Below are 21272 nucleotides of genomic sequence, written 5' to 3'. Positions count from 1 at the left end.
CAGTGCTCTTTGGATGCAGGGTCAGTTGAGGAATGGTTGTTGGGTAAACCAGGCAAGAGCTGAAAATTTGTTGCTGGAAAAGCGCAGCAGGTCAGGCAGCCTCCAAGGAGCAGGAGAATCGATGTTTCGGGCATGAGCCCTTCTTAAGGAACTCGTGCCCGAAATGTTGATTCTCCTGCTCCTTGGATGCTGCCTGACCTCCTGCGCTTTTCCAGCAACACATTTTCAGCTCTGATCTCCAGCATCTGCAGTCCTCACTTTCTCCTAAACCAGGCAAACCTAACTAGGCAAAATGTTCATGTGTAGAAGCTGATAGGCACTTGTTGCTCAGATTACCACACTGGACTTCTGTTGTTCCTCTTACAGGTAGAACCTACAATCTTCCAATTTGGAGCCAAATGTGTTCTGAGTCTATCACTCTGCAGCAAGGGGAAGCTGCGTTAGCTGTGTTCTTAAGCAGATTGATGTAACAATTGTGGAGGTATTGGAGGGCTTGGCAGGTTTAATAGATGAAGGGCTTTTGCCCGAAATGTCAATTTTCACGCTCCTTGGATGCTGCCTGACCTGCTGTGCTTTCCAGCACCGTGCTAATCTTGACTCTAACCTCCAGCATCTGCAGTACCCACTTCTGCCTAGATTTAATAGGGACAAATCCTTGGGTCTGGATGAGTTTTATCCTAGGCTATTGTAGGAGATCAGGGAAGAAATTACAGGGGCCCTGACCCAAGTTTCTGGCCACTTGGGAGGTTCCAGAGGACTGGAGGATAGTGAATTTAGTTCCATTTTACAAGGAGGATGGTAGAGATGGACCAGGGAACTACAGACCTGTGAATCTCACATCAATGATAGAAAAACTATTGGTGAAAACAGTGAAGGGGAAAATGAATCTCTATTTAGAGAGGCAGTGTTTGGTCAGGGTAGTCAACGTAACTTTGTCAGAGAGAGGTCATGTTTAAAGAATATGAATTTTTGAGAAGGCGATTAAGTGGTTAACTGAGAGTAGTGCAGTTGATGCAGTCTATATGGATTTCAGCAAAGTTTTTGACAAGGTGCCACATGTGAAACTGATAAAGAAGGTAAAAGGTCATGGGATCCAAGGTGACTTGGCAAGTTGGATCCAAAATTAGCTCAGTGACAGGAGACAGAGGGTGGTAGTAGAAAGCTGTTTGCGTGACTGCAGCCCGGTGTGCAGTGGGTCTTCCACAGAGATTGATGTGTGGTCCCTTACTGTTTGTGATATTCATAAATGATGGAGATGAGAATGTGGTATCGGATGCTAAATAAGTTCGTGGATGTCACAAAAGTTGGCCATAACACCATAACTGACCATAAGACATAGGAGTGGAAGTAAGGCCATTCGGCCCATCGAGTCCACTCCCCCATTCAATCGTAGCTAATGGGCATTTCAATGCCACTTACCCACACTCTCCCCGTATCCCTTAATTCCTTGCGAGATTAAGAATTTGTCAATCTCTGCCTTGAAGACATTTATCGTTCCGGCCTCCACTGTATTCCATGGCAATGAATTCCACAGGCCCACCACTCTCTGGCTGAAGAAATGTCAGCTAGCCAGTTATATTAGAAATTATAGTAAAAGTTTCTTTCAATACATAAAAAAACAGAAGTAGACAGAAGTAGAGATTGGGCCGTTCCAAATTGATGCAGGAAGGCTACTGATGGGAGATGACGAAATAGCTGAAGAACTTAATAAATACTTTGTGTCAGGCTTCACAGTGGAAGACATGAGTAACATCCCAACAATTAAGGAGAGTCAAGGGGCAGAGTTGAGTATGATAGCCATTACAAAAGAGAAAGTACTTAAAAGTTGAAAGGTCTAAAAATTGCGAAATCTCCAGGCCTTGATGGGCTACATCCTAGAGTCCTGAGGGAGGTGGCTGAGGAAATAGCGGAGGTGTTGGTTGTGATCTTTCAAAAATCACTGGAGTCAGGGAAAGTCCCAGATGATTGGTAAATTGCTATTGTATCCCCCTTGTTCAAGAAAGGATCAAGACAAAAGATGGAAAATTATAGGCTGATTAGCCTAACCTCGATTGTAGGTAAAATTCTAGAATCCATCATTAAGGATGAGATTTCTAAATTCTTGGAAGTGCAGGGTCGGATTAGAACAAGGCAGCATGGATTTACTAAGGGGAGGTCATGCCTGACAAACCTGTTAGAATTCTTTGAAGAGGTAACAAGTAGGTTAGACCAGGGAAACCCAGTGGATGTTATCTACCTAGACTTCCGAAAGGCCTTTGAAAAGGTACCTCACGGGAGGCTGCTGAGTAAGATGAGGGTCCATGGTGTTCGAGGTGAACTACTGGCATGGATTGGGGATTGGCTGTCTGACAGAAGGCAGAGAGTTGGGATAAAAGGTTCTTTTTTGGAATGGCAGCTGGTGACAAGTGGTGTCCCTCAAGGTTCAGTGTTGGGGCTGCAGCTGTTCACTTTATATATTAATGGTCTGGCTGAAGGGACTGGGGACATTCTGGTGAATCAATAACAAGGGGGCAGAATTTTAAAGTGAAAGGCAGAGGTTTAGAGAGGACTTGAGAAAAAGATTTTTTACCCAGAGGGTGGTGGGCTGCACTGCTTGGGAGAGTAGTTGAGGTGGGAAACCTCACAACCTTTAAAGAATACTTGGCTGAGTATTTGAAGTCTCAGAACATTCAAGGCTGTGAGACTAGTGTAGATAGTAGAACATTTTTGGTGGTATAGACTTGATGGACTGAAGGGCCTCTTCTGTACTTTATGATTCTATGTCACTGATAGTGTGACCACCTGTGGAGTCTTTTTTTGCCATTTACAGATTTCAAGTTTGATGTGCGATTGTATGTCTTAGTGACATCCTACGATCCTCTGGTGGTTTATCTATATGAAGAAGGATTGACAAGGTAGGAAAGTTCCAATATTTGTGTCAATTATACATGACTAGAAGGTGCATGTGTCCTGTCTGACAGTGTTATCTTAACAACTTGCATTTATGCAACACCATTTTAAGGCAGGAACTTCCAGAGTCAAGAGGAAAACAGATGGTCTCATAATTCACATGAGGTGGGCCATTCAGCCTGTTGTGTCTGCTCTGCCATTCAATTAATCATAAAAGATCTGATCATCCTCAACTCCTTTCTCCTGCCTTTGCTTCATAGCCTTTGATTCCCTTGCTGATCAAAAATCTTATTATGTGATAAGTGGAGGCTGAGGTAGTAAGTGATTTCGCTGCTCGTTGGATGCTGCCTGAACTGCTCCACTATCAGGAGGCAATGATAGTGCTGAGGAAGTGGGGAGACTGCAGAAGAACTTGGACATGCTAGGAGAGTGAGCAAAGAAGTGGCCGATAGAATGCAATGTGGCCAAGTGTGAAATTATACATTTTGATAGGAAGAATAGAAGTGTAGACTATTTTCTAAATGGGAGAGACTTCAGAAATTTAGGAAGTCCTAGTTCAGGATTCTCTTTAGGTAACCACACAGGTTCAGTTGGTGGTTAGGAAAGCAAATGCAATGTTGGTATTCATTTCAACAGGGCTAGAATACAAGAACAGGGAGGTACTGCTGAGGCTGTATAAGGCTCTGGTCAGACTGCATTTGGGATACTGTGGACAGTTTTGGGTTCTGTATCTTAGGCAGGATGTGCTGACCTTGGAGTGGGTCCACAAGAAGTTTACAAGAATAATTAGGGGATGAAGGGCATTTCATAGGATGAGTAGCAGTTGAGGGCTCTGAGCCTGTACTCAATGGAGTTTCAATGGATGAGTGGGGTTCTGATTGACAGTTATAGAATACGGAGAGGCCTGGTAGAGTGGACATGGAGATGATGTTTTCACTTGTGGGTGAGACTAGGACCTGAGGGCACAGCCTCAGAGTAAAGGAGCAACCTTTTAGAACTGAGATGAGGTGGAATTTCTTCAGCCAGAGGGTAGAGTCTCTGTGGAACTCCTTACCGCAGAGGGCTGTAGAGGCTATTGAATGTATTTAAGATAGAAATAGATTGGTTCTTGGTTGGTAAGGGGACCAAGGGTTATGGGGTGAAGACAGGAGAATGAGGTTGAGAAACCTATCACCCAGGATTGAATGGTGGAGTTGACTTGATGGCAAAACTGTCCTAATTCTGCTCTTATATGATATGACTTTATGGTCTTTAATAATCCAACCTCTATAGCCCTCTGTGACAAAGAATTCCACAAGTTCACCAACCTCTGTGAGAAGAACAAAATGAGGAGAGATTCGTTCAATTAACAAATAATGAATGACAGTGCCACATCAGAAAGGGGAAAGTTACCTGGACAGTTTGTTCCAGAGGTGGTCACACCCTTCAGATTAGTTCATTTAGAATTGGTTTGTAATCAGGATCAGGAGGTTGTGAGATACACATGGGAACCCATGGGGTTAGAATTGAGGATCTTTTGGCCCTGCAATTGTCCAGCAGTTGCAAGGTTCTTGCAAGCTGTGTTGATGAGAATGGGGAATACAGGGAGGATGAGCAAACTGACCTTGGCACCTTTGTACAGGACGCCATTCAAGTTGGGGAAGAAAATAGTTATGTTGTAATGGTAGGGATTCGGGGGATTAGGTCTAATAGGGGAATAGGTACTGTTCTCTGCAGGCGTGAACCGGAATCCTGATTACCTGTTCAGTTCCAAGGTTAAGGTCATGTCACTAAGAATTTGCAGAGGAAGTAGAGGGATTCATAGGTGCTGTCCACATTAGTATAGTGACATTGGGAAGACCGAAATGGAGGGTTTGTTGAAAAAAAAACCCAACGTAATAAGCTGGATTACTTCCTGAGCCACAGGCAAACTGGTATAGGGTAAATAAAGTCAAGGAGTTAGGTGAATGGCTCGGAGATTGGTCCAGTTGTAATGGATTTCAGTTTATGGAGCACTGGCTCCAGTTCTTGGGTAGAAGGGAATTGTTCTGGTGGGATGGCTTGAACTATGTATGGGGCCAGTGTTCTGGTGAACCACATAACTAGGGCTGTAGAGGGGAATTAAAATTAATCAGGGTGGGGGAATAGTTGAGGATTTGGGAGAGGGGAAACATGGGCCTATACAGCGAGAGAATATGGCAAAATTATAGGGCAGCTGTTTGAATAGTAGTGCTCTGGGACAGCAACAGACTTGAGTGTACAACTATGGAAAAACAACAGTTAAAGGGGTTCCAAGGTGAAGAAAAAATTATAGAGGTTTATAAAATAATGAAGTGTATGGATAAGGTGAATGGCAGGTGTCTTTTCCCTGGGGGGTATTTCAAGACTAGGGGGCATATTTTTAAGATGAGAGAAGGAGGATTTATAAAAGACATGAGGAGTAGTTTTTGTGTCAATAAACTTCCAGAGCAAGTGTTGGGTGCGGGTACAGTTACCATGTTTAAAAGATATTCAGATAGAGTCCTCGAGATGTATGGCACGGAAACAGACCCTTCGGTCCAATTTGTCCACATTGACCAGGTATCCTAAACTAATCTAGTCCCATTTACCAGTGTTTGCATTATACTCCTCTTAAACCCTTCCTATTCATACACCCATCCAGATGCCTGTTATATAATTACATGAATAAGAAATGTTTGGACGCATATTCACCAAGTGCAGGCAGGTGGGACGAGTTTAGTTTGGGATTATGTTCAGGGTGGACTGGTTGGACTGAAGGTCTGTTTCCCTGCCGTGTGACTCTGAGTCTGTGTGAGAAAGTTACTCCTTAGGTCCCTTTTAAATCTTTCCCTTCTCACCTTAAACCAATGACCTCTTGTTTTTCCCAGGACTCGCTTATCCTGGGAAAAAGACCTTGGCTCGTCACCTTATCCATGCCACTCATGATTTCATAAACCCCTATAAAATAACCCGTATAAAATAACCCCACATCTGATGGTTGTAGTTTGTTACACACTGTCTTTTGGTGAATATATTGTCATGTACCTTACACGAATGGGCCACTTGATGGCGACTGCACTCAAATTTTGCCTTGGTTTGATTCAGATCAGTTTTTTTTTGCATACTTTTTTGTTGTTAATTTTCATTTCAAGAAGTTTTCTGAGCACATGACTGCAAAAGTGGAATTTTTTTTTGTGGAACAATCTGGAAAAACGTTTTGCCAAGGGTTTTGAACTTGGTCTGCTGAGAGCAGTTTGTAAAGGCTGCTGAACGTTCGAGGGTAGTGTGTGGATTTTCCTTACATCAGCATACTGTCCTATTGTAGGAAACCTCACTCACCATCCACAGGTTGTCTGCTGAGGACCTTGATTGACGAGAATTGATGTAACAGTTTCCATGGATATTTGACACTGAGAGTTCTTGGAATCCCCCCTCTCTGTTCAAGTAGACAGACTGTATATTTGTAAAGATAATGAATGACTCCGGCCTTCAATGTTTGATTGCATTAAAAGTATTTAATGCATTCTCAATGATTCAACATAGATTCACAGAGCTCGGTGCCCTGCCAAACATTCCTCCTCATTCAACAAAGTCAGAAAATAGACATACTGTTCATTTATCTTGTGCATTATTACATCAGAACACAGGAAGATTGGAGTAGGCCATTCAGTGCCTCAAGCCTGTTCTACCATTCAATGTGATCATGGTTGAGTTGTGGTCTAACTCTGCATCCCTTAATACCTTTGTTTAACAAAAGTGTATCTATCTCATTGTTGTGTTTGGCAGCATTTGAGAACAGCATGATCCAATGTAACTATGCTCCAAAAGTAATTGATTAAAAGAAGGAACTTGCATTTCAATTGCATGCCCTCAGTGCCCTGCAATGCTCCACATCTTGTAGTGTGGTTGGATTGCAGTTATTTTCTGCTATACTGGAGTATCGGCCTAGATTGAGAGACCAAGATACAGAGTAGGACAGGAACCTATAACTTTCAGTCTGGAGATGCTGCAGTCATAGAGTCATAGAGATGTACAACATGGAAACAGACCCTTTGGTCCAACCCGTCCATGCCGACCAGATATCCCAATCCAATCTAGTCCCACCTGCCAGCACCCGGCATATATCCCTCCAAACCCTTCCTATTCATATACCCATCCAAATGCCTCTTAAATGTTGCAATTGTACCAGCCTCCACCACTTCCTCTGGCAGCTCATTCCATACACATACCACCCTGTGTGGGAAAAGGTTGCCCCTTAGGTCTCTTTTATATCCTTCCCCTCTCACCCTAAACCTATGCCCTCTAGTTCTGGACTCCCCAACCCCAGGGAAAAGACTTTGCCTATTTATCCTATCCATGCCCCTCATAATTTTGTAAACCTCTATAAGGTCACCCCTCAGCCTCCGACGCTCCAGGGAAAACAGCCCCAACCTGTTCAGCCTCTCTCTGTAGCTCAGATCCTCCAACCCTGGCAACATCCTTGTAAATCTTTTCTGAACCCTTTCAAGTTTCACAATATCTTTCCGATAGGAAGGAGACCACAATTACATGCAATATTCCAACAGTGGCCTAACCAATGTCCTGTACAGCCGCAACATGACCTCCCAACTCATGTACTCAATACTCTGACCAATAAAGGAAAGCATACCAAACGCCGCCTTCACTATCCTATCTACCTGCGACTCCACTTTCAAGGAACTATGAACCTGCACTCCAAGGTGTCTTTGTTCAGCAACACTCCCTAGGACCTTACCATTAAGTGTATAAGTCCTGCTAAGATTTGCTTTCCCAAAATGCACCTTGCATTTATCTGAATTAAACTCCATCTTCCACTTCTCAGCCCATTGGCCCATCTGGTCAAGATCCTGTTGTAATCTGAGGTAACCCTCTTCGCTGTCCACTTCACATCCAATTTTGGTGTCATCTGCAAACTTACTAACTGTACCCCTTATGCTCGCATCCAAATCATTTATATAAATGACAAAAAGTGGAGGGCCCAGCACTGATCCTTGTGGCACTCCACTGGTCACAGGCCTTGTCAATCTTTAATCCAATTAATTTCCTTTGCACTGTTTTCTTACCTACACTAATTTCCTTCTATTCCATTCTCACTAGAACTTCAGTTCCCTAAGATTTCTGGAAGGTTATTTGTACCCTGTTTTGTGAACACAGTCGAGGTGTTACCTGTAAGTTTCATGGTTGAGAGAGATGGTGCTGTTTATAGCTGTGAGAGTAATAGGAGGAGGAATAGGTCAAAGCTGCTCCTTGAACCTGCTCTGCCATTCAGTCAGGTCACGGCTAATCATTTGCCTAAACCTCACCTGACCCACACTTTCGCATATTCCTTTTTCTCCTTAAAAAAGTAAATGTACAAACTGATGAATTAGGAGTAGGACAGGGTCATTTGGCCTTTCAGGCTTGCTCGACCATTCATGGAGATCAAGGCTAAGCTGACTGTGCTTTCTCACATACCAGTGATAAGCATTGACTCCCTTGTCGGGCAGAAAAACTATCTATGTCTACCTTAAAAATATTCAGTGGACCAGCTTCTGTCACTTTGGGGAAGAGTCCAAAAGACTTACTGCTCTTCTGAGAGAAGATAATCCTCCAAGTCCAATTTTCTCAGAATATGCAGAATGTCAATCCTGTCTTAATTGTTATTTGACCCTGTACTCGCTCTTCTAGACCTCACTGATCTCATTCCTGTTTATATTTATTGGGCTGCCATTGTCTCTTACTTGAGGCTAATTGTGAAAAACCGAAGCATTTTCACAGGACTTTTGAGGGGGTACAGTGATGGTACAAAAGCTGATCAGAGCTGAGTGGGACTACGTGAGCAACAGGACCAAAATCTAGTTATGTAAATAGTAATGATAGAAGATCAGAAAGTGTTAGAGAAACTCAACAGGTCTGGCAGCATCTCTGGTGAGGAAACAGAATTAACACTTTGAGTCTGGTGACCCTATATTTTATTTTAAATAGTAATGATGTTTACCACTAGGTGGCAGCTCAGTTCAGGTTCATGGGTGCCAATTGGCCAGCTATTTGCAGTAATTCACCCGAAGAGCAGGGTTTGGGGTGCATTCAGACAGTGTTCTGGAATGTCAGGGCAGTGACAGTCCCAAGGAGTGTATGCAGGCACTCAGGACTTTTAAAATGCAAAATAAGCTTTTGATATCACCTTGGCTGGACAGTGACTTTGAGCTGATTTTTCTCGTTAGTTGACAAGTACTTTGTATCACATTTCAGTTCTCCCGCCTATCCATTCCTGTGTATCCACTGTATTTCTGTTTGTTTCCCTTGTTCGTTGCGTGCCCTGACTGTCTAACAGATAAATTTGGTCAAACAAGACTGATCCAAGCAGCACAGTGTCGGCTGTGTCAGACCCCTGTGTGCCTCGATTTGCAATGAAAAGCATTGCATATGCTGCTCAGTTCTTGGTCCCTGGAGCTATCTGCTCTCAGGAATTTGACTAGTCTGCTTCCATCCCCTGAAGTTTATCTCCCCTTCTCCATTTCCTCTGTATTCTCTCTCTGTGCACATTGGGTTTTCCGTACTTTAAACAGGAGTACGAGTAAACAATCCAGTTTCTCAAGCCTTCTCCTCTATTTGGTAGAATCGTGGCTGAGCCTTTACATCAGCTGCAATTTCCCACGCTCACCATATAAATTGATTGCCTCAGTTCCCAAATCTATTTCTCTGGCTTTGAATATGCTAAATGGTTGAGCATCTGCAGAAATCTAGAATAGAGTATTCCAAAACTTTACAACCCTCTGAGAGCAGAAATTTCTCTTGCCAGCTCTGCGTCTGAGAATGTGACACCTGTTCCAGACTCTTCAACCCTGGGAAAACAGATTCTGAGAAGGAGTCCAGAGTCAGCCCAGAGTCTCAGAAGGAGACCATTCAGCCTGTTGTTTCTGCCAGCTCTCTGAAGGATCTATTTACTCCCCTGCCTTTTCTCTTTTGGCCTGCACATTTCATTTTTTCAGATAGTGACAAAATTCCCTCTTGAATGTTTTGATGAAATAGTTTCTCTTGATCTAATTGGTCTAGGTCCCTTATGATTTTGAGCTCCTCTACCAAATCTCCTCTGTCTTCTCTTTTCCAATGAAAACAACACCACCTTTTCGAACTTATGGATGTAATTGAAGTTTTTCATCCCTGGGATTGTTCTCATGAAACTTTCTGTACCTCTGTAATATCTTCACATCCTTCTTAAAGTGTGACACCCAGAATTGGATGCAATGCTGCAGTTGCTGCTGACCTACAAATTCAATTTCTCTATTTTGTTCTTGTACTGTCCGCTTGTATTATTAAACCCCATGAGTTTGTAAGCTTCATTAACTGATTTCACAGGGGAGGAAGTGGCATAGTAGTAATGTCATGGGACTAGCCATCCGGAACAACAGGCCAGTGTTCTGGCAACATGGATTCAAATCCCACCATAGCAGAAATTGTTACCAAGATAAATTTGAATTAAAAAGAAATCTGGAATAAAGGACTGACCTAATGGTTGCCATATTACTGCTGTCGATTGTCATAAAATCCCATCTAGTTTACTAAGGACTTGTCAGGAAGGTGTTCTGCCATCTTGAGCTGGTCCAGTCTAAACGTGACTTCAACAAAGTGGTTGACTCTTAACTACTCTCTGGACACTAAGGCATGGGCAATAAATAAGCAACCCTAATGCTATCGTGTCCTCTGAATGAATAAAGCAAAACCTTTTCTGCTACTTTCAACGATGGAATGTACACAAATATCCAGGTGCTTCTGCTCCTGATGTTCTTGCCAAAATAAATGACTTCACCACAGTGCTCTGCATTAAATTTCATCTGCCATTGACCACCATCAGTGTTCTGATCAGAGTGGTGCTGGAAAAGCACAGCGGGTCAGGTAGCATCCGAGGAGCAGGTAAGTCGACATTTCAGGCAAAAGCCCTTCATCAGGAATAGAGGCAGGAAGCCTCCAGGGTGGAGACATAAATGGGGAGGGGAAGTTGGTGCTGGGGAGAAGGTAGCAAAGAGTACAATAGGTGAATGGGGGTGGGGATGCAGGTGATAGGTCAGAGGGGAGGGTGGAGTGGATAGGTAGGAAGAGAGATTGGAGGACAGGTCATGAGGACAGTGCTGGGCTAGAAGGTTGGAACTGGGGTGAGGTGGGGAGGGGAAATGAGGAAACTGGTGAAGTCCAGAGTGGGAGGGGGGCAGTGGGGTTGATTGGTGTGGGTGTCCTGGAGATGTTCCTCTGTGAGGAGGCGTCCAGTCTCCCCAATGTAGAGGAGACCGCATCGGGAGCAATGGATACAATAAATGACGTTGGTGGATGTGCAGGTGAAACTTTGACAGATGTGGAAGGCTCCCCCTCCCACTCTGCTGAGGACATGCAGGTCCTGGGCCTCCTCCACCGCTGCTCCCTCACCACCAGATGCCTGGAGGAAGAACGCCTCATCTTCCGCCTCGTAACACTTCAACCCCAGGGCATCAATGTGGACTTCACCAGTTTCCACATTTCCCCTTCCCCCACCTCACCCCAATAACAACCTTCCAGCCCAGCACTGTCCTCATGACCTGTCCTACCTGCCAATCTCCCTTCCCACCTATCCGTTCCACCCTCCCCTCTGACCTATCACCTCCATCCCCACCCCCATTCACCTATTGTAGTCTTTGCTACCTTCTCCCCAGCCCCACCCCTCCCCATTTATCTCTCCACCCTGGAGGCTCCCTGCCTCTTTTCCTGATGAAGGGCTTTTGCCCAAAATGTCGATTTTCCTGCTCCTTGGATGCTGCCTGACCTGCTGTGCTTTTCCAGCACCACTCTGATCCAAACTCTGGTTTCCAACATCTGCAGTCCTCGCTTCTGCCTACCATCAGTGTTCCATCAGCATGTCTATGTCCTTTTGAATTTCTATACTAACATTCACACATTTTACAGTGCTTCCAGGATTCATATCTGCATGTTTTAAAATTGTGCAGTGTACATGAAGATCTAAGTTATGAGTATTGGGAAGAACAAGGATCCTGAACAGGAATGGGATTAATATCAGAAGAATACAAAATGGTGATAACATACAGTGTCCAACAATAAGACTTCAAGAGCGGAAGCTCTAAAAAAAACTGCAGAGGGACTGTATTTGTAGATCAAATTATACATAAGGAATTATTGCACATAGTTGGATTGATTTCAGCAACATTACTTTAGGCAACTTAATACAGTTGGAAACAGAAACAGAAATTGCTGGAAAAGCTCAGCAGGTCTGGCAGCATTTGTGGAGAGAAATCAGAGTTAACCTTTCGGGTTGAGTGACTCTTCCTCAGAACTGTGGGTTGTAAAATAACTAGAGGTTAGACCCCAGTATATACAACAAAACAGGCCCAAACACAAGCACAAAATGTTGCTCCCGTGTGAAAAGCATCCATTTGTTGTTGCTGTTTACTATCACTCACCCATTTTCTTTTTCGTTTTTGTTTTTTTCAAAGTCAGGTTGCTGTCGACATTTTCATTCTATGAGTTCTAACTGCTCAAAAATCTGTTGAGTAGCACTTTATCAAATGTCAATGTAAGACCATGCACGTAACATTGATTGCATGACCCTGTACAAGGTTTCTTGGAATTTCATACTTTTTAATGAGATCACCTCTTAATTTTCTTGAATTTGGAGAATGTAGATATATTTCACTCTTGTCTACAGATTGATTTCAGTTTTGCCACTGTTGAACTGAAAAGGTTTTTGCTGATTCATGATAGCAGCATGTGGGTTAAGATTTGATGGTAGAGGGTTAAAGTTGGGTTTTAGCGTGTATATGTGAAAGCAGTCTGAAAGCATGCAATCAATGAGATTAGTAGTTAAGGTACAGGATCTTTCTCTTTGGTGCTGAGCCACACATGCCTAGATTCTGCCCTGTGCTGTGTTAACAGGTTTCAGTCATGCATCATTTGAATCTATAATTTACTTTGTCTGAAGCCTCTATTTGGTTTTACACTAATTCATTACCAGTATCCAGGAAGGAAGTTTGAAAGTAGAACTTCTTTAAAATTCACTTGTGGGATGGAGGTATTGCTCATTGGCCAGCATTTATTGTCTGTCCCTAGTTGCCCTTGAGAAGTTGGTGGTGAGCTGCTTTCTTGAACCATTGAAATCCAAGTGCTGTAGGTAGATCCATAATGCTCTAAGGGAGGGAATTCCAGGATTTTGACCCAGTTAAATTGAAGGAATGCCAATATATTTCCAAGTCAGGATGGTGAGTGACTTGAGGGGACCTTGGCGACGGTGATATTCTTATGTATCTGCTATCCTTGTCATTATAGATGTAAGTGATTGTGGGTTTGGAAGGTGCTGTCTAAGGATCTTTGTTGAATTTCTGCAGTGCATTTGTAGATAGTAACAGCAGTGTGTACTGAGTGTCAGTGATGGAGGGAGTGGATGCCTGTGGGAGTAGTGCCAGTTGCGCCTCAGGAAGGCAGTAGTCATGTCACTGAACTAGTACTTCCAAACTGCAGTTTGATGTTTTGGGATCTTGGATTCTAATCCCACCATGGCAGATGGTAAAATTTGAATTAAACGAAGAATAAAAAACAGAATGAAAAGCTAGCCTAATGACAGTCATATCACCACAGAACCACATCTGGTTCACTAGAATTTGGAATCAGTTTTATTGTCCTGTGCACTCGAATAAGTGCAGTGAAAAGTTTGCAATGTTGCTGCCTATGCTGCCATGTTAGATACAGGATACCTAGGTACAGATACTTAAGTGTTTGTTACAGATTTTAAAGAATAATAAAGTCCAGCAGAGGAAAACACTGTTTAAAAATTACTCAAAATACTGTCCTTTTCATCCAGTCTGTGCCAGTACCTAGCTTCCAGACCAGACTGGGCTTCAAATCCTGAGGCCTCGCTTCCAGACCACAAGGGCCTCGCCTCCTCTGCTACAGCAGCCTCAAGTCCGGGACTTGCCTCCGGGACTTGCCTCCAGGACTTGCCTCCTACCTGGCCTCTGGCTTGAGATTCTCCTTCTGCACCGGCCTCTGATCCAGGACTCACCCCTGGACTTTCCTCCCACGACAACCTCTGCTAATTTCTTTTAGTGAAAGAAATCTGCAATCCTTACCAGGTCTGATTTATATGTGACTCCAGACCCACCGTGACATCATTGACTCCTAAGTGCCACTTAATGGATGATTAGGGGATGGGCAAAAAATGCTGATCAAGCAATTAGGACCCACATCCCATGAACAAAGAATAATAAAAAAAAATCAAATGGGCTGCTTTGTTTTGGATGTTTCAAGCTTATTTTATGCTGTGTAAATTATCTCCTACACCTACCAGAGCAGCTGGATGGAGTCAGTTTGTTGGTAACTCTTCCCTTTCTCCCTTCTTTGAGCCAGGAACTAGTGGAACAATGTTGTATGCATTTCCTCCACTTCTTCAATGTGGGAATGTGACACCAAATACTGTTTTCTTCTTAAAAGGTTCGCTACTGTGAAGTATGACCGTGCAACAAAGAATATCAAAAACCAGTTCATGCATCTAACCAACTACAGCATCAACAAGAAAAGCCAAGACTATGTCAGGTAATGTCTGAATGTGTATTGCAAAATATTAGATGGGCACAGTGCAGAAGATTTAATCTGTATCTAACCCAATGCTGATTTAGTAGTCACCATTACTCTAATTCCAGATTCATAGCACATGGACTGCATGCTTCAAGAAGCCAGCTCACTAGCACTTTCTCCAACATGAATAGCCGATAACTGCTGGGCCAGCCAGCAATGACCATGTTCCACATACAATTAAAAGTAAAATTGCCATAATTCTACCTTAACAGTAAAAGGTCTTTCACTTATATTGTTTCCTGACATCAGGGTCAGTGCTGAAAGGACACAGGCTCAAAATAATTGGGAGAACACCAAGAAGCAAAATGAGAATATGACATTTTCATTCTCACAGTGAGTTTTTGTGCTTTGGAGTACACTGTATGAAAGGAGGTACAAGCAGATTTGAAAGGAATTTTGAAATGGAATTGGATACTTGAAAAGGACATGTTTGCAGAATTCCAGGAAGGAGCAGAGTAGTGGACTAATCAGATAGCACTGTGAAAGAACAGGCATGAGACGCTGGATGGTTTCCTCTGTTGTATTATCGTCTGATTGTGAATGTGAACACTATCACTCTCTTAGATAATCCTAAAGACATAGATTTATTAAGACAAATTGTGAAGCAGTAACAGCAAAGTACCTGACCCTGTCTGTTGATGTGGAGAAATTACAGTACGTGTTCTGGCTCAGTGGGCAATGTCTCACCTTGGAGTTAGAAGATCTGAGTTCAAGTCCCATTCCAAAAAAAACAAGATCCACGCTGACACTTCTTCTGAGACTACAATGACTTGGATGAGGTATTAAATGGAGTTTTTAGGTATAGATCTTGTGACATGTTTTGAAGAGCAGCAAAGCAGTTAGTGTCTTGGCCAATATTTATTTCTCAACTGACACCTTAAAATAGATGGTCCAGTTGTTCATGGTACTGAATTCTGATCATTTAGTCTAACAGCATGGAAACAGAGCCTTTGGTCCAACGCGTCCACTCTCAGCAGACATCCCATTCTGACCTAGTCCCATTTGACAGCACTTGGCCCATATCCCTCTAAACCCTTCCCATTCATATCCCCATCCAGTAGCCTTTTAAATGTTACAATTGTACCTGCCTGCATTATTTCCTCTGGCAACTCATTCCATACAAGCATCACCCTCTGTGTGAAAAGTTACCCCTCAAATCTTTTTTAAATCTTTCCCCTCTCACCGTAACCATATGCATTTGAGTTTTGAACTCCCCCATTCTGGGGAAAAGACCTCTATTTACTCTCTCTATGCTCCTCATGATTGTATAAACCTCTAGAAGGTCACCCCTCAACCTCCAGCGCTCCAGGGGGAAAAAGCCCCAACCTATTCAGCCTCCCACTTGAACTCAAACCCTCCAGTCCCAGCAACATCCCTGGAAATCCTTTCTGCATACTCTCAAGTTTAACAACATCTTTCCTATAAAGGGGGGGCTAGAATTGTACACAGTATTGTAAAAGTGGCCTCACCAATGTGCTGTACAGCGTCAACATGACATCCCAATTCATGCACATAGTATTCTGACAATCAACTTGCCTTTAAATGATTCCCACATGCCAGATGTGCATTTATTCTCAAACACCCTCAAATAAGCTATTGACCATTTTACATGTTTCGGAGTTACACAGAACATCACAGCACAGTAGAGGCCCTTCGGCCCTCAGTGTTGCGCCGCCTTGTGAAACCAATCTGAAGCACATCTAACGTTCACTATTCCATTCTCATCCATATGTCTATTCAATGACCGTTTAAATGCCCTTAAAGTTGGTGAGTGTACAACTGTTGCCAGCAGTGTGTTCCACTCCCCTACTATTCTCTGAGTAAAGAAACTACCTCTGACATCTGTCCTATGTCTACCACCCCTCAATTTAAAGCTATGTCCCCTTGTGCTAGCCATCACCATCTGAGGAAAAAGGCTCTCCCTGTCCACCCTATCTAAACCTCTGATTATCTTGTATGTCTCAATTAAGTCACCTCTCAACTTCCTTCTCTCTAATGAAAACAGCCTCTAGTCCCTCAACCTTTCCTTGTAAGACCTTCCCCTCCATACCAGGCAACGTCTTAGTAAATCTTCTTTGAACCCTTACTAAAGCTCCCACGTCCTTCTTATAATGCGGTGACCAGAACTGCACGCAATACTTCAAGCACGGCTGCACCAGAGTTTTGTACAGCTGCAGCATGACTTTGTGGTTCTGAAACTCGATCCCTCTACTAATAAAAGCTAACATATTGTATGCCTTCGTAACAACCTTATCAACTTGGATGCCAACTTTGATGGATCTATGTACGTGGACACAGACGTCTCTCTGCTCATCTACACTACCAAGAATCTTACTATTCGCCCAGTACTCTGCATTCCTGTTATTCTTTCCAAAGTGAATCACCTCACAATTTTCTGCATTAACCTCCATTTGCCACCTGTCAGCCAGCTCTGCAGCTTATCTATGTCTCTCTGTTACCTACAACATCTTTTGGCACTGTCCACAACTCCACCAATCTTAGTGTCATTCACAAATTTACTAACCCATCCTTCCATGCCCTCATCCAGGTCATTTATAAAAGTGACAAACAGCAGTGGCCCCAAAACAGATCCTTGCAGTACACCACTAGTAACTGAACTCCCGGATGAATATTTCCCATCAACCACCATCCTCTGTCTTCATTTAGCTAGCCAATTTCTGATCCAAACCTCTAAATCACACCCAATCCCATGACTCCACATTTTGTGCAGTAGCCTACCATCCAGCCTTACTGAAATCCATACACACCACATCAACTGCTTTACCCTCATCCACCTGTTTGGTCACCATCTCAGAACTCAATATAAAGTTTGTAAAGTACAAACTACCCTTCACAAAATCATGTTGACTATCCCTAATCAACTTATTCCTATCAAGGTAATTATAAGTCCTATCTCTTATAACCTTTTCCAACACTTTACCCACAACCGAAGTAAGGCTCACAGGCCTATAATTACCAGGGTTGTCTCTACTCCCGTTTTTGAACAAGGGAACAGCATTTGCTATCCTCCAGTCTTCTGGTTCTATTCCTGTAAACAATGATGACATAAAGATTAAAACCAAAGGCTTGGTAATCTTCTCCCTGGCTTCCCAGCCTGGGATAAATCCCATCCGGCCCAGGGGATTTATCTACTTTTATACTTCCCAGAATTTCTAACACCTGTTCCTTGTGAACCTCCATTCCATCTAACGCCCCACATACATTCGGGACACCACCCGCGCCCTCCACCTCCTCCAAGGCTTCCGTTTCCCCGGCCCCCAACGCCTCATCTTCACCATGGATATCCAGTCCCTCTACGCCTCCATCCGCCATGACCAGCGCCTCCAAGCCCCCTGTTTCTTCCTCTCCCAATGTCCTCACCAGTACCCTTCCACTGACACTCTTATTCGTTTGGCTGAATTGGTCCTCACCCACAACAATTTTTCCTTCCAGTCTCCCACTTCCTCCAGATGAAAGGGGTGGCCATGGGCACCCGTATGGGCCCCAGGTATGCCTGTCCCTTTGTCGGTTTTGTAGATCAGTCCATCTTCTGGAGTTACACCTGCACCACTCCCTACCTCTTCCTCTGCTACATCGATGACTGCATCGGCGCCACCTCGTACTCCCGCGAGGAGGTTGAGCAATTCATCAATTTCACCAACACATTCCACTCCGATCTCAAATTCACCTGGACCATCTCTGACACCTCCCTCTCCTTCCTAGACCTCTCCATCTCCAACACTGACATTTTTTACAAGCCCACCGACTCTCACAGCTGCCTGGATTACACCTCTTCCCATTCAACCTTCTGCAAAAATGCTGTCCCATATTCCCAATTTCTCTGCCTCCGCCACATCTGCTACCAGGAGGACCACAGAAAACACCACGTGGCCTCCTTCTTTAAAGACTGAAATTTCCCCTCCCACGTGGTTGAAGATGCCCTCCAATGCATCTCATCCACATCCCACACCTCCGCCCACAAAACCCACCCTTCCAACCACAACAAGGACAGAACCCCCCCTGCCACCCTCCCCCAGTCCTCACCTTCCACCCCACCAACCTCCGCATAAATTACATCATCCGCTGACATTTCTGCCACCTACAAATGGACCCCTCCACCAAGGATATATTTCCCTCCCCACCCCTTTCCGCTTTCCGCAAAGACCATTCCCTCCGTGACTACCTGGTCAGGTCCACACCTCCAAACAACCCACCCTCCTGTCCTGGCACCCTCCCCTGCCACTGCAGGAATTGCAAAACCTGTGCCCACACCTCCCCCCTCACCTCCATCCAAGGCCCCAGAGGAACCTTCCACATCCATCAAAGTTTCACCTGCGATCCCACACATGTCATTTATTGTATCTGTTGCTCCTGATGCGTTCTCCTCTACACTGGGGAGACTGGACACCTTCTTGCAGAGCTCTTTAGAGAACATCTCCAGGACACCCGCACCAATCAACCTCACTGCTCTGTGGCCACACATTTCAACTCCTCCTCCCACTCTGTAGAGGACATGTATGTCCTGGGCCTCCCCCATCTCCACTCCCTCACCACCTGACGCCTGGAGGAAGAATGCCTCATCTTCTGCCTTGGGACCCTTCAACCCCAGGGCATCAATGTGGATTTCACCAGTTTACTCATTTCCCCTCCCTCCACACTTTACCAGAGTTCCAACCTTCCAGCTCAGCACCGTCCACATGACCTGTCCCACCTGTTAATCTTCCTTCCCACCTATCTGCTCCACCCTCCTCTCCGCCTTATCACCTTTACCTGAACTCCATCCACCTATTGCACTCTTAGCTACCTTCTCCCCAGCCCCACCCCCCTCGCATTTATCTCATCCCCTGATGAAGGGCTCTGACCCAAAATATTGATTCTCCTGCTCCTCGGATCTGCTGTGCTTTTCCAGCAACAATCTTGACTCTGATCTCCAGCGTCTGTAGACATCACTTTCTCCCTCTCAATTCCATCTGGTTCAGTAGCCTGTTTCTCAGTATTCTCTTCAACAAAATTGTCTTTTTCCAGAGTGAATACTGACGAAAATTATTCATTTAGTGCTACTCCTGTCTCTTCTGACTCCACACACAACTTCCCATGACTGTCCTTGACTGGCCCTAATCTTACTCTAGTCATTCTTTTATCCCTTATGCACCTACAGAAAGCTTTAGGGTTTTCCCTGATCCTATCCACCAACTTCTCATGTCCTCTCCTGGTTCTTCTTAATGCACTCTTTAGTTCTTTCCTGGCTAACTTGTAACTCTCAAGGGCCCTAATTGAACTTTCACATCTTATCCTAACATAAGCCTCTTCTTCCTCTTGACAAGAGATTCAACTTCCTTAGTAACCCACATCGCCTGCGCTTGACAACTTCCTCCCTGCCTGACAGGTACATACTTATCAAGGACCCACAGTAGCTGTTCCTTGAATAAGCTCCACATTTCTATTGTGCCCATCCCCTGCAGCTTCTTTCCCCATCCTATGCATCCTAAATCTTGCCTAATGCATCATAATTGCCTTTCCCCCAGCTGTTGCTCTTGCTCTGTGGTATATACCTATCTCTTCCCATCACTAAAGTAAACATAACTGAATTGCAGTCACTATCACCAAAATGGTCACCTACCTCCAAATCTAACACCCTGGCTGGGTTCATTACCCAGTACCAAATCTAATGTGGCCTTGCCCCTTGTTGGCCTGTCTACATACTGTGTCAGGAAGCCCTCCTGCACACATTGGACAAAAACTCACCCATGTAAAGAACTTGAACTATAGTATTCCCAGTCAATATTTGGAAAGTTAAAGATCCCATAACAACTACCCCGCCACTCTCACTTCTATTGAGAACCATCTTTGCTATCCTTTCCTCTACATCTCTGGATTGCAGTTGACCACACAGGTGAAGACTATTTATTCCATCACACTCTCTCTCTTCATAAGAGTCCCACCATTCCAGTCTTGAATTTATGAAAAAACTACAGAAGTAAGGGTGGCACGATGGCTCAATGGTTAGCACTGTTGCCTCACAGCCCAGGGACCTGGGTTCAATTCCAGCCTCAGGTGACTGTCTGTGTGGAGTTTGCACATTCTCCCTATGTCGGCATGGATTTCCTCTGGGTGCTCTGGTTTCCTCCCACAGTCCAAAGATATGCAGGTTAGGTGGATTGACCATAGTGTGTTCAGGGATGTGTAGGCAAGGTGCATTAGTCAGGGAAAGTGTAGGGTAATAGGGCAGGGAAATGGGTCTATGTGGGATAGTCTTTGGAGGGTCGGTGTGGACTTATTGGGCCATATAGCCTATCCCCTCATGTCGGGATTCTATGAAGTAAATGTTCTGTTTTCTGAGTAGAGGGCAATTTAAACAGTCTCAGAATGTGAGAAGTATAATCAGTGCCCCCTGGTGTTATCTCTTCCAGCTGTGATGATCCAGATGTGGAGGATTATGGGAATAAGTGGAGCATGAGTGCTATGCTGCGGTACCTGAAACAGGAAGGAATGGACACAGTTGGTAAGTGGTATCTGTTCCATGCTCTTTAGCTCAGTTACATAGTTTATTGAAGAGCTTTTACAATTCTATCCTCTGGTTGTCGCCACTTTGTTTTTCTTGATTGATGGGATCTGAGTTTGAAGATCTACCCATCCTATCCTTTAACTAGAGAACCAACCTGTATATTTGTGGTTTTGAAGAATGAGACATGATCTCATAGAATTTGCAAAATTCTTAAAGAAGACAGAGTGGATGCAGAAACAATATTTTTGTGTGGTATAGAACCTTTGGTCAGTTCTGAATAAAAGCTATC

The 21272-nt window shown here is 44.1% G+C and overlaps 1 protein-coding gene across 4 annotated transcripts in view; it reads left to right on the top strand.

Moving 5' to 3' along the window:
* ttll5 (tubulin tyrosine ligase-like family, member 5) overlaps positions 1–21272 on the top strand; it is a 453533-nt gene that overhangs the window by 53302 nt on the left and 378959 nt on the right. For all 4 annotated transcript variants that reach the window (XM_072567973.1, XM_072567972.1, XM_072567971.1 and 1 more), the window contains 3 exons: positions 2810–2894; positions 14335–14436; positions 20889–20980. In XM_072567973.1, coding sequence (XP_072424074.1) covers positions 2810–2894; positions 14335–14436; positions 20889–20980 — 279 coding nt within the window. The remainder of the gene's footprint in view (positions 1–2809; positions 2895–14334; positions 14437–20888; positions 20981–21272) is intronic.

The sequence above is a fragment of the Chiloscyllium punctatum genome, chromosome 4, assembly GCF_047496795.1.
Source record: "Chiloscyllium punctatum isolate Juve2018m chromosome 4, sChiPun1.3, whole genome shotgun sequence".
NCBI lineage: Eukaryota > Metazoa > Chordata > Chondrichthyes > Orectolobiformes > Hemiscylliidae > Chiloscyllium > Chiloscyllium punctatum.
Note: the sequence above shows the minus strand (reverse complement) of the source record. Positions and strands in the feature narration are given on the sequence as shown.